The sequence below is a fragment of the Leptopilina heterotoma genome, unplaced genomic scaffold (assembly GCF_015476425.1).
Source record: "Leptopilina heterotoma isolate Lh14 unplaced genomic scaffold, ASM1547642v1 Lhet_68, whole genome shotgun sequence".
In the NCBI taxonomy this organism is placed as follows: domain Eukaryota; kingdom Metazoa; phylum Arthropoda; class Insecta; order Hymenoptera; family Figitidae; genus Leptopilina; species Leptopilina heterotoma.
Window position 1 is genome coordinate 1,825,512 of NW_025111157.1, and position 13,226 is coordinate 1,838,737.

The following is a 13,226-nucleotide window of genomic DNA, read 5'->3' on the forward strand; positions in this document are numbered from 1 at the left end:
AAAAAGAGTCAACACTGCGTACAAAAGTTCATTCTTCATTCGATTCATTCCTTTGTACTCCTTTTGATGTGATACTTGTGATATTGAACGATGATTTGAATCTGTCATTTCTTTGTTTACGAATTTTTTAACTACAAGTAGAATATTATACAATGATATGCAATTATTGAGGAAAAAATTGTATTTAATTTAAAATGTGGAGTCCTTTTGAAGCTGGTAGTTCACCAGTTGATTGGTGTGAGGGAAATTATCTAATATCACCCAGCATTGCTGAATTCATGAACACGGTTAGTCTTATTAAATAAATTAAAAAAAACAGAATGACAATTTTTTGAAACTGTAATAAAACAATACTTCCTCTATGAGGAAGCAATATAATTAAATATAAAGTGTAAATCTATTTTTTAATGATAACTTTTTTGTATTTTTAGCTCAGCAATGTTTTGTTTTTATTGTTACCACCAATTCTGATGCATTTATTTAAGGATTACGGAAGATTTGTTAATCCTGGAATTCATATAATATGGTTCCTTTTAATGGTAGTTGGTGTTAGTAGTGCGTATTTTCATGCAACTTTATCTCTAATAGGTAATTAATTAATTTATTTATTCATTCATTTATTATTTTGTCTCTTTTTTGTTCTGTAAGAAAAAATTGAAATTCTGCATTTTAGGTCAACTTTTAGATGAATTAGCGATACTGTGGGTCTATATGGCTGGTTTTTGTATGTTTTTTCCAAGAAGATATTTTCCGAATATTATGAATAATAATAGAAAACATTTTTCGTTTTACGTTCTTTCGTCGACTGTAATTGTCACTGGATTGGCATTAATTCATCCGTCTCTTAATGCTTTTGCATTGATGACTCTTGGAATTCCTGCTATTGGTTTTTTGATAGTTGAATTAAAACGGTGAGTCAATTTTATTTTGCAATTAAAAATTATTTAAATCTACTTGTTCTATTTAAATTTAAAATTCTAATTTTTTAGATTAGATTTATTTATTCTTCATTGTACACTTTTTACAGTTTTTACAATTTATATTCCATGCATACATTGTACATATAAAATTCTAATTTAAATCTACTTATTCTATTTAAATTTTAATTTCTAGTTTAAATTGACTTATTCTATATTTTAATTTAAATTTCTAATTTAAATCCACAAATATTCAGGCTTCGGATTATTGACTTTTTCGACTTTTTTTTCATCTATTTTCAAAAAATGAAATTTTTTTCAACTTGTTTTAAAGAATTGCGACTTTTTCGACTTTTCTTCCAAATTTTGCAACAAAATACCACATTTTTAGTATAAAAAGCAACTTATTTCGATTTTTATTGCCTAAAAAGTATAACAATAGACAAATCTTTGAAAAGTTATTTTTGAATAATTTTTCTTAGAATTTTTTAATTCTATTTTTTTAAAATTCAATTATTTTCAATATTTTCAATTACATATTTTCGAAAATTCAAATACATAGAAAAAATAAGAACATTAAAATTTTTTAAAATTATTTTTAACACTTCGGAGAAATTATGTTCATATTATTAATTAAAATTCTTCGAAAACATCATTATTTTTTTTATAATTTTCAAAATTCAATTTTTAGAAATTATTAAAGTTCAAAATGTTTTCATTCTATTTTTTTAAAATTAAATTATTTTCAATATTTTCAATTACATATTTTCGAGCATTCAAATACATAGAAAAAATAACATTAACATTTTTTAAAATCATTTTTAACATTTTGGAGAAAATAATCATATTCAAAATTTCTAATTAAAATTATTTAAAAAATTAATTAGTTTTTATTAAATTATTGCAAAAATTCTTTTTAGAAATTCAATTATTTTTGAAAAATGAAATTACAATATTTTTAAACTAATTCTCAGAAATTTTTGATGATAATTTTTTAATTATCCACCAAAGTAAATTTAAAATTTTTAAAATTTACTTTTTTAAACTTAATAAAATTTCGGAGAAAACTTAATGATATTTAAAATTGAAATTCTTCAAAAATTTGATTATCTTTTTATATTCTTCAAAAATTCCACTATTTTTAAAAGATTTTAACAAATTTCCATTATTTTAAAATGGTTTCAAAGCTTTTTAATGAAATATAATAAAAAAATTATTTAAAAATATTTTTAAAAAATTTACTAACAAATTTTTTTTTCATATAAAATTTGGAAAATATTTCACCTTAATAACTTTTAAAGGAAACCATTAACACTTACATTTAATTGACAATAAATATTTTTTTTCAAGTATTTTATTACAATTTTTAAAAATTATAACTTTTAAAGAAATTTAATTGAAAATTTCGGAAATAATTGAATTCTCAATAATTTTAATGAAAAATCTTCAAGTGTAAATTTAATAAAAATGAAAATTAATGGAAATTAGGGTTGTAAAAATTACATTATAATATTTATAAAAAACTAATTCTTCGAATTGTTTTATCATAATTTTTTAAGATTCAGTTCAAAGATTTTACCAAATTTCAATTATTTTTTAAAAGATTTTACCAAATTTTAATTTTTTGAGCATATTTAATTGTATCTAATTGAAAAAATGTTGTCTTTAAAAAATTATTTAGAAATATTTTTAAAAAAATAATTTTAAGAATTTCTTTATATTAAAACTTTTGAAAATATTCTATATTAATAATATTTTTAAAAAAATTAACAGTTTCAATTATTATAAAAACTTGAATTTTTGTATTTAAATAATTGAATTCTTGAAGATATTTTGGAAAATTATTAAAAATTAATATAGATAATTGATTTAAAGATGAAGTTTAGTTGAAAATTGTAGGAAATAATTGAATTTTGGAAGATATGGTTTTTATTTTTAGAAATTATTAAATTTCAGAAGTTGAAATTTTTAAAATTTTATTTCCCATGAAAAAAGAAATAAGAAGTTGGCATTTAAATATTTATTTAGTAAAATTATTCGATTTTTGATTAATTGAATTCAGAAATCAGTGAAGAATCAGGAAAATACAAAATAAAATTTTTTGTGACAACACTGAATGAAATAAACGACTTTTTTTCTATTTTTAATCGACTAAAGCGACTTTTTTGGCTAAAGTTAAAGTCGATCCGAGGTCTGAATATTTTAACTGTATTTTTATATCAAACGTGAGGATTTTATTATTAAAATATGTTTTTTTTTTAAATTAAAGGACCAAATCGACGAGAGTCTATCGTCTCGGCTTGAGATGTGGTGCTATGTGGGTTTTATCAGTGTTTTGTTGGCTAAACGATCGACTATTTTGTGAGACATGGATGAACTTAAATTTCCCTTATCTTCATGCTTTGTGGCATTTATTTATTTTTATCGCCAGTTATACTGCGACGGTACTTTTCGCCTATTTCTCAGTGAAAGACGAAAAACCACATCAATCTCCATTACTCAAGTATTGGCCACGTGATGATTTTGAATTGGGAATTCCTTACGTAACAATTAAAAGTTACATAAAAATTGATTACAATACGCACATATAATTATCGATAATGAAATGTTTTTTAACATTATAAACAAAGAAATATTATCAGTGTTTCCAAAGTTTCTATTTGAAATACTATATTGTTTTCTTAGAAAATAACTGATAAGAATGAAATAATGGAAAACTATTTTTAGAACATTATAAATTTGTGAGAAGAAATCTTTGCTTCTTGTTTTAATGTTCTAATATTGAAACAGTGATATGTGAAATCTGTAGACTAATATTTTTAATCTTTAAAAGTACATATTTAATATATTTGTAATACTACTGGAATTTGTAGTAAAAATTATATGACTAAATTTTTATAACTGAATTTATATTCCAAAGTGAGAAATTTAAGGAAATTTATTTAGTAAAATGCCAACAACATTCGAAAGATCAAATGTTGAAAATTTATTTTACTGAAGAAGTAAATTGTGATAAAAGTGTCATATTGCGCAACACAATAATTATTTTAAGTACCTGTATTTCGTACATAATTTCGTATTATAAAAATTTGTTTTCGATATTTTTAATTTAGAAAACGAAAAATAATTTACATTTCAAGATTTTTATATTTCAAAATAATTACTTTTAAAGTTTTTAACATTATTATACATAAACTGTGATCTTTGTCTTGTAAATATATTTATATACATGTTTTTACGTAAATAAATAAATTTATTATAAATATAAAACTATTTTTAATACAAAAATATATCATTTTCCCTAGAAAACAAAAAAAAAAATAAATTTTAAATTCTTGCAGAAGCGAGAGTAAAATATTAATGAATCAAAATTCTATTTTGCATGAAAAAAATAAGTAATTAGAGAAAAAATCTAATTACATTTTGATAATATTCATATAAGAATTCGGTGAAAGAAAATATTAATAAATAATTCATTCTCCTCTGTAGATAACAATATTTTTATCAGTCTCATAAAGTTTAACTTCGTACATTAATTCCGGTTTTGGAAGTAATTTTTTCAATTCATCAAAAATGTAAATTGCCACATTTTCGGAGGTTGATACTTTTTTTTCAAAATACGGTACATCTTTGTCGAGATTTTTATGATCCAATCTGGTCATTAAAACATCGTTCATGTAACGTGATAAGTCGGTAATATTCATTACCATTCCGGTAATTGGATCAACTGGTCCTTTTACGGTAACTTCGACTAAAAGAAAATTTAGAAGTGAGAAGAATTATTTAAAAAAAACGTAAACAAATAAATTAAAAAATTAAATGATACTTGTAATTAATTACCAATGTAATTATGTCCATGGCCCCAAAAATTGTTACACTTTCCGTATATTTTTTTATTTTCTTCGTCACTCAGTTCAGGACTGTGAATAAAATAAAAAAGTTAGTTTTTAAATAGATTTATTAAATTATAAACATAACTTTTACAAATTGATCACAATTTTCAGCTTATCAATTACCCTGACAATCTATACTGACATTAAAATTATTTTCCTTGGCAAAATTCTTTTTACAGGAAAATATGAAAGTTTAAGAATAATGAGCAAAAATTGATGAATTTTAATAATTTTGAAAAATTATAATTATAATCCTACAGTGAATTCAATTATTTTCTACAATTTTCAACTAAACTTCATTTCTAAATCAATTATTTTAAATAATTTTTTGGAAATTCTTCTAGAATTCAATTATTTAAATATAAAAACTCAATTTTTTATAATAATTGTAACTATCCGTGTTTTTCTTCTTAAGTTATTATGGTAAAATATTTTCAAAAAATTATAATAAAGAAATTCTTACAATAAATTTTTTTTATAAATATTTTTTAATAATTTTTGAAAAATAATAGTTTTTTAATTAAACAATCAAAAAATTTTCAAATAATTGTTTAGTAAAATCTTTTCAAAATAATTAACAATAAAATTATAATAAAAAGTAATTCATAAAATTAATTGTTTAAAAATATTTTAAAATAATTTTTTAAAAATAATAGTTTTTTCAATTATAAATTTATAATATACAATTGAAAAATTTCCAAACAATTGAAATTTGATAAAATCTTTTAAAAATAATGGAAATTTTAAATTACTTTTTTCGGCGATAATTGAATTTTAAAAAAATTATGATAAACAATTCGAAGAATTAGTTTTTAAAAATATTTTAATGTAATTTTTTAAAAATAATTGTATTTCTGATTCATTTTTTTTTTAAATTTTTTTTTACTGATTCATTTATTGATGAATTTTAATTAAAATTTTTTAACATGATTTTTTTCTCCAAAATTTTAATAATAATTTCTAAAATATTATTTGAATTTTCGGAAATATTTGATTAAAAATATTGAATTTTAAAAAATTAGAAGCCAATTTTGATTGATTTTCATTTTTAAATTTTACATTTAAAGATTTTTCATTAAAAGTTTTGATAATTTAATTATTTTCAAAATTTGCAATTAAAATTCTTCAAAAGTTGATTCTGAAAAAATGTAACAAAATTCTTGAAAAAATGAATTATTTTCAATTAAATTTTAGAAAATTTCAATTATTCGTAAAGATTTATATTACATATCTGAAAAATTTAATTATATGTGCGGCCACCCTGTTTGAGGTTAATTTGTTATTAAATTATTATTTTTGTTATTATTTATGAAATTAAATAAATTATATATTGGAGTTATTTTTAAATTTTTACCTGTGTAACCTGTGAGCCGAGGATATGTGTTCCTTTCTTGTTAAGTACGCTATTCTTGGAGACATTTTTAAAAATTAAATAAGTACAATATTGTTGACAGAAAGTAGTGATTATTTTGATATTTTGTCAAATTTGTTTAGAAGGAAAACTTTTATTGAGTAAAACTTCAAAATATATAAAAAGACAGTCTATACCTTGTTATTATTAGAAATAAGTAATTTTATTTATAATAATTATTAACAATTAATCAGTTAATACCGTTAATACAGTTTATTAATTATTGTCCTTTTGATTAATCTGTTTTTTGTTTTTCTTTTCCGTTACGGTCAGTTCATAGTACTTTTTTGCAGGCAATATGTCATTTTGTGAAAGCACCTTTACCCAGGGATGGGAACGAAATTTACTCAATTTTCACAGTTGGACTGTAGTCACTGTAGTAAACGTAGTAAATAACAAATAACAAAAAAAAATATAGTAAATACTAATTAATGTATATTTCTTGTTTAAAAAGGTCAAAAAAAAGAAGAATGGGTAATTTTGTTGCAATTTAATAATGTAATTTTTAGTCTCGTGTAGTTACTTTTCATTAATCTTGGTGAAATTCTCCGTAATTTGAAAGTTTGAACCTTTGAAAGAGTTATAATATTTTTATAGGTTATGATTTTTGACATATAAAACAAATTATTTTTCTTTTTTTGTACAGGATTTACACTCTTTCAATCTAACATTCAAGAAAGATGTTATCGACCAAATGGTAAAAATGCAAAGTATTCTGCAGTGAATTTTTAATTTATTGGAATATAACGATATACGCAATAATGTTGACATCCCAGACAATTGTTACTAATTCAACAATGGACTCCATCCCGTTGAGTTTTATTATTTCCGATAATGGACAAACATTGCTGGCTGTATCAGGTGAATATTTTCGATTATATCTTTATAAGCAATCAGGGCGAAACATTTTTAAAATTAATATTTATTTTGAGAAGACTATGTTTATAAAAGTGAATTTTCGAATTGTTTACAGATGTCGGAGATGGTACGATTGAATTGATGAATTCGCCAGTTACTTTCGTGAATGAAACCAACGACAATTCACATAGTTCAAAATCTAATCGGAATCTTTCACCAAATACGGTGAGTGAAATTTATTTTTTAAATTAAAAAGAAAGGAGAAGTTTTAAATTTTTTGAAGTTGGTTTATTTCTGGTTAAAAACTAATAAGGGAAAATTTCAGTCTGTTTTGCAAGTGTGTGTCGATGAATCTGGATTACGCTCTCAAGAATCAATATTGGTGCCTGCTCACATGATTTCCTTTATTTCAAACGATTCAACAGAGACAACAAAGGAGGATCAATCTCAAATTGCGTATCATATTTCTCAGTATCGAACCATTGAAGTAAGAACGGAAAAGTCTTCTGAAGATGAATCTCCAACGGTCCAAACTTCTTTACCAATACCAACGAAATCTACCTCTTTAGTGTCAAAGTCTTCCAATCATCAAAAATCTTCTTCACCCTCTAGACGAAAACCTGGCCGACCGAGAAAATACGAATGTTTTCTTGTATGTGATTTTTAATTTCTTCAATTATTTTGAACTCTTTGGGTGTCTGATGAATTTGGGCAATTTGATTAAATAATTTTAATTATCAAATTTCAGAAAAATATCGATTTAAAGTGTGAAATTTGTGGTGAAGAATTTAAAAAGAAACATTTATATCGTAAACACATGGAGCATCATGCAGAGGAGAAACCACATCGTTGTCCAAAATGTCCTGCATCATTTAATGTCCCGGTGAGTATTAAATATTCTTGTTCATTATTACTCAAAAATTTGAATAAAATTTGTCGCAAGAATTTCATTATTCTCATGAATAATAAAATTCTTTAAAGTAATTCAATTATTTTCACTACAATTTTAATAGAATTTCTCAAAAGAATACGATTATTTTAAAAAATATTAATTAAATTCGATTATTTTCAAGAATTTTAATATAAATTAAATTATTTTCAACAATTTTGATGAAATTCTTTTAAAAATATGATTATTTTCAATAAAATAAAATTCCTTCAAAAAATTCAAATATTTTCAAAAATTCAGATAAAATCCTTGAAAACAATTCAATTATTTTTATGAACTGTAAAATTCTCCACAAGAATTTAATTATTTTCATAAATAAGAAGATTCTTTGCAAGAATTAAAATATTTTCATAAATAATAAAATTCTTCAAAAGAATTCAATTATTCTCATAAATAATAAAATGTTTCGGAGGAATTCAATTATTTTCAATACAATTTTAATAACATTTCTCGAAAGAATACAATTATTTAAAAAAATTTTCAATAATAATTACTTACTTTAAAAAATTCCATTATTTTTACGAAATTTAATGAAATTTTTAAAAAAATGTAAATATTTACCGAAACTCTAATAAAATTGTTTAAAAGAATTTAATTTAATGTAAATAATTTTAATTTAATTTAATAAAAAAAATCGTTACTTACAATTAATAATAAACACGATGATTTTAAAAATTCAATTATTTTCAAAATTTTCAGTAAAAATTATTTTTAAAAAAATTCATAATTTTAAAGCATTTTAATAAAAATCTTTCCAAGTATTAAATTATTTGAAAAAATTTTAATAAGATTTTTGCAATGAATTGAAATATATTCAAATTTTTTAATAAATATTTTACAAGAATTCAATGATTTTCAGTACATTAAAAATTTCATTATTTCTGAAAATAATTGAATTCTTGAATTGAATTTTATTAAAACTTTTTTAAATAATTGAATTCCTGATAAAAAAAAATGTATTATTTTTGAAAATAATAAAATTTTTGCTAAATTTGAAAAAAGTGAATTTTTTAGAAGAATTTTATTAAAATTGTATTTAAAATAATTGAATTCCAACGAAAATTTTATTATTTTTAAAAATAATTGAATTCTTGAATTGGATTTTATTAAAAGTTTTTTAAATAATTGAACTCTTGTAAAAAAAATTCAATTTTTTCTAAAAATAATTGAATTTTTTGTTGAAATTAATTAAAATTGTATTGAAAATAAGTGAAATTCTGATAAGAATTTTATTAGGTAATTGTATAAAAATAATTGAATTTTTTACGAGGTTCTTTATCATTTAAAAATTGACTAAAGAATTTTATTCGAGTTATTAAAAATAATTGAATTCGTCATAAAATTCAATTATTTTAAAAGTACAGTAATTTAAAAATTGAAAACATTTAAAATTTAACATTTAAAATTACCGGAATACAATGATGATTAATATAGATTTTATTAAATTAATTTCAAAAATTTTAATAAAATTCTTTTCAAGAATTCAATTATTTTTATAAATAGTAAAATTTTTGTCAGAAATTAAATTATTTTTAAACAATTTCACGAACGAATACAATAGTTTTTTAAAATTTTAATAAATTCTTCAAAACAATTCAATTTTATTTTTAAATAGTAAAATTCTTTGCAAAAATCCAGTAATTAAAAAAAAAAAAATTGCACGAAAGAATTAAATTTTTTTCTTAATTCGTTATAAAATTTTTCAAAAGAATTCAATTGCTTCCTAAAATTTTAATAAAATTCAATAATTTAATTTAATAATTAAATGTTTAATTTCAATGTTTAACAAACACGATTATTTTCAAAACTTGAATGAAATTGTTCATAAAATTTAATTATTTTCAAAATTATTCATTTCAATTATTAAAGAAACTCCATTATTTAAAAAAAATTCAAAAACCTTCGTCAAAAAGAATTTAATTAGAATGTTCAAAAATTTTAACAAAATTCTTCGCAAGAATTCATTTATTTTTCTAAATAATAAAATTCTTCGAAGGAATTCAATTATTTCTCAAATTTTTTGACAAAATTCTTCGCAAAAATTTGAAAAGAAAAATTATTTAGAAAGTTATTAATAAAGATTTATTAAATTTAAATGGCATAAAATTTATTTCTAGACGAATTTTACTCTTCATATGGCAACTCACAACATTGGCGAGCCCAAATGTCCCGAGTGTGGAAAGAAATTCGCCCGAAAAGCGAGTTTAAAGTCTCATATGATGCTGCATGAGAAGGAGGAAAATCTCTTTTGCACTGAGTGTGAGGATGCCTTTTCTACCAAGGTTAGTTAATTTTCTTTCACAATTTTTTGAATATTTTTCTCGATATTCAAATTTTTATGTCTCTAAAAATTATTTTTGAGCCAATCAGTTTTATTCGAATAAATTAAATAAAATTCATTTTAGTTAATTTTAGCTGAAAATTATTATAAATTAAAAGTTGATTTCAATTGTTAAAAATTATTTTGAAAAAGTTTTAGTTTAAAAAAGAAAATTGTTGCTTAAAAAATAATTGCTTGCATGACGATTTAATAAAATTAAAAATTAATTAAATCGAATTATGCAAATGAAAGCTAAAAAGGTTAATTTAGAGTATGAAGTGATGAATTTCGCAATCAACTCAGTTACCTGAAAACAAATTATGAATATTGAATTATTGAGCATGCAAATCTGGTCATTGATAACGTCTTGTGAACAATATTGTTCTCCTCACAATCTAGAGTAATTTGACACGTTCATTATCCTCAACATTTTTATTTTTTATACTGCCATTCACACGCCAGACTGTAATTCCGTAAAGAAAAATTCTTTTCTTCACTCACCACGTAAATTTTCTTTCTTTGTTCACGTTATGTTGAGAAATATTAATTTTTAACAATTAAATATTTAAAAACAGCAAAAAAAACTTTAAATAATTTTTTTCTATTTTTGTAATAATGTTAAATATTAAATTAAATTAAATTAAATTTAATTTAAATAAATATTAAATTAAATTAATATTAAATATTAAATTGAATTAAATAGATATTAAAATATTTGAATTTGGGGAAATTTCTATTTTTTATTTCAAGAATTTAAGAAACTGAGAGAAAATTTGAAATTCTTTAGAATTATGAATGAAGACAACGAAAGAGAGACTGAATTATTTTATCAGCTTTGATTTTATCTCGTCGCAGTAGTAAGTGGCTAATTTTCAATTTCTTGGTATTCACGTTTAGAAATTAGGTTACAGTCGCAGAAATCTATTTGTTTAATTTTTCTTATCAATACATTTTTTTTTGTTATGTAATAATCTTTCTAGAGGAACGTTAAATCTCTAAGCATCATTGTGTATTGGTTTTTTGGGGAAGGGTCGAAGTCTTGACCCCGATCTGCTTATCTATTTCCCTTGCTCTGATTGAGACGGGAAAAAATTAAAATATTTCAATCTAGAGACGATGTACATTTTTATTTAAAGAAATTCATATTTTTTTCGTAATTATTTTCCAAATTTTCAATTAGAATTCTTCAGAAATACGATTATATTTCAAAATAATTTTTAAAAAAGTAAACAAAAAAATTCATTAAAATATAAAAATTTATTTCAATGAAATTTGACAAAATTTTCAATTGTTTCAATTTTTTAAAACTATTTTAGAATTATTTTTAACAAAAATTTTAATTAAATTTTTCAAGAAACAATTTAATAAACCAAAGATTTTAAATTTTCAAAAATCAGAGAATTTCTTATTTTAAAACTAAAAAAATTAGTAATTTCAAATGTTTCTAAAATTAAAATCCCTTCAATTTTGTTTTTTTTTAATTTCAAACATTTAAAAAGCATATTTTTTTAATTTCAAGAATCGAATTCTTGTAAATTTTTTGTAAACTCTTAAAAAAACGTTTTTTTAAAAATACAATTATATTTATAGATAATTTTTAAAGATGAAAAAATAAAATTCTCTGAAATATAAAATTTTACAAAATTTTCAATTTTTTAGAATTATTTTCGGGAATTCAAGTATATCTTCAAAAAATTTTAATTACTATTTTTTTAAAAACCTAATTTTTTCAGAATGTCCAAATTAAATCTTTCAAATTTCAATCATTTTTGTAAAATAAATATTTAAATACTTATTATTTTTTATTTGCTTAAAAGTAATTTTATTTAATCATTAACAATATTCACTATTTAATCAAACATTCTTAAAAAAAATTAGACGATTATATTCGTATCATAAACATTTTTCTTTTTCAATAATACTTATTAGTTATTAAATTATTATCTTTGGAAGATTTCAATTATTTTCATTAATAATAAAATTTTTCGAAGGATTATAATTATTTTCAAAAATTTGAAACAAATTCTTTTCAAGAAGTCAATTTTTTTCATAAATAATTGAATTCTTTATAGAATTTAAATTATTTTCAAAAATTTGAAACAAATTCTTCAAAAGAATTTAATTATTTACAAAAATCCTGACAAATTTTTTGAAAATAGTTTAATTTTCTATCAATAATTTTAATAAAGTTTAAATAGTAAAATTATTAATTAAAATTATTAAGAAAATTGATTATATTCAATAAATTATAGAAATTTTTTTAAAGAATTCAATTTTTGTCAAAACCTTTAATAAGTAGTATATCTATTCTTCGAAAGAATTTAATTATTTTCTATATTTTAAAAAAATTCCTTGAGTGAATTAAATTATTTTAGAAAATTGTAATAAAATTCTGAGAAGAATTTAATTATTTTCTTAAAATTTTAATAAAATTCAATAATTAAATGTTTAATGTCAATTATTAAGAAACACGATTATTTTAAAAACTCGAAAGAAATTGTTCATAAAATTTAATTACTTTAAAAATTTTCAGTTAAAATTATTATTTAAGAAACTCCATTATTTAAAAAAAAAAACCAAAAATATTCTTCAGAAGAATTTAATTTTCACGAGAATTCGATTATTTTCATAAATAATAAAATTCTGGGAAGGAAGTTAATTATTCTCAAATTTTTTGTCAAAATTCTGTACAAGAATTCAATGATTTTTAATACTGTAATTTTTAAATTGAAAATATTCGAAAAGATTACTGCGAACAGATTACCGGAATACAACGATTATTAATATAGAAAATTGTAAATCATTAATATTATAAATCAAAGTTTGTCTTTTTTCAAGGATGAAGGAGCACGTGGCCATGATAGGGATGTAGGTTGCA

The 13,226-nt window shown here is 20.7% G+C and overlaps 3 protein-coding genes across 5 annotated transcripts in view; 2 read left to right on the top strand and 1 right to left on the bottom strand.

The window, feature by feature from the left end:
• The window catches only part of LOC122510388 (zinc finger protein 236-like), a 73,889-nt gene that overhangs the window by 33,342 nt on the left and 27,321 nt on the right, over positions 1 to 13,226 (top strand). The window contains exons 1-6 of one of the 3 annotated variants that reach the window (XM_043625004.1): positions 6,592 to 6,695; positions 6,868 to 7,082; positions 7,195 to 7,304; positions 7,405 to 7,731; positions 7,828 to 7,962; positions 10,146 to 10,310. In XM_043625004.1, coding sequence (XP_043480939.1) covers positions 6,983 to 7,082; positions 7,195 to 7,304; positions 7,405 to 7,731; positions 7,828 to 7,962; positions 10,146 to 10,310 — 837 coding nt within the window. In that variant the 5' untranslated portion in view covers positions 6,592 to 6,695; positions 6,868 to 6,982. Of the gene's footprint in view, positions 1 to 6,591; positions 6,720 to 6,867; positions 7,083 to 7,194; positions 7,305 to 7,404; positions 7,732 to 7,827; positions 7,963 to 10,145; positions 10,311 to 13,226 lie in introns of those variants that run through there. The other 2 variants (XM_043625005.1, XM_043625006.1) reach the window with 2 other exon arrangements.
• On the top strand, positions 12 to 4,144 carry LOC122510393 (alkaline ceramidase). The gene is made up of 4 exons (XM_043625012.1): positions 12 to 287; positions 432 to 588; positions 674 to 911; positions 3,187 to 4,144. Exons 1-4 carry the CDS (start codon positions 195 to 197, stop codon positions 3,506 to 3,508), a joined length of 810 nt encoding a protein of 269 aa, XP_043480947.1. The 5' UTR covers positions 12 to 194; the 3' UTR covers positions 3,509 to 4,144.
• Positions 4,299 to 6,452, bottom strand: LOC122510395 (6-pyruvoyl tetrahydrobiopterin synthase). The gene is made up of 3 exons (XM_043625014.1): positions 6,165 to 6,452; positions 4,758 to 4,837; positions 4,299 to 4,668 (listed from the first exon to the last, which is right to left on the bottom strand). Exons 1-3 carry the CDS (start codon positions 6,227 to 6,229, stop codon positions 4,391 to 4,393), a joined length of 423 nt encoding a protein of 140 aa, XP_043480949.1. The 5' UTR covers positions 6,230 to 6,452; the 3' UTR covers positions 4,299 to 4,390.

Excerpts from the sequence above, each read along its gene's own strand:
- LOC122510393 (XM_043625012.1), top strand. The coding sequence starts at position 195 with ATGTGGAGTCCTTTTGAAGCTGGTAGTTCACCAGTTGATTGGTGTGAG. Across the intron at positions 288-431 it reads TTGCTGAATTCATGAACACG|CTCAGCAATGTTTTGTTTTT; the intron begins GTTAGTCTTATT and ends TTGTATTTTTAG. Across the intron at positions 589-673 it reads TGCAACTTTATCTCTAATAG|GTCAACTTTTAGATGAATTA; the intron begins GTAATTAATTAA and ends TCTGCATTTTAG.
- LOC122510395 (XM_043625014.1), bottom strand. The coding sequence starts at position 6,229 with ATGTCTCCAAGAATAGCGTACTTAACAAGAAAGGAACACATATCCTCG. Across the intron at positions 4,838-6,164 it reads TCGGCTCACAGGTTACACAG|TCCTGAACTGAGTGACGAAG; the intron begins GTAAAAATTTAA and ends TTTTATTCACAG. Across the intron at positions 4,669-4,757 it reads CCATGGACATAATTACATTG|TCGAAGTTACCGTAAAAGGA; the intron begins GTAATTAATTAC and ends ATTTTCTTTTAG.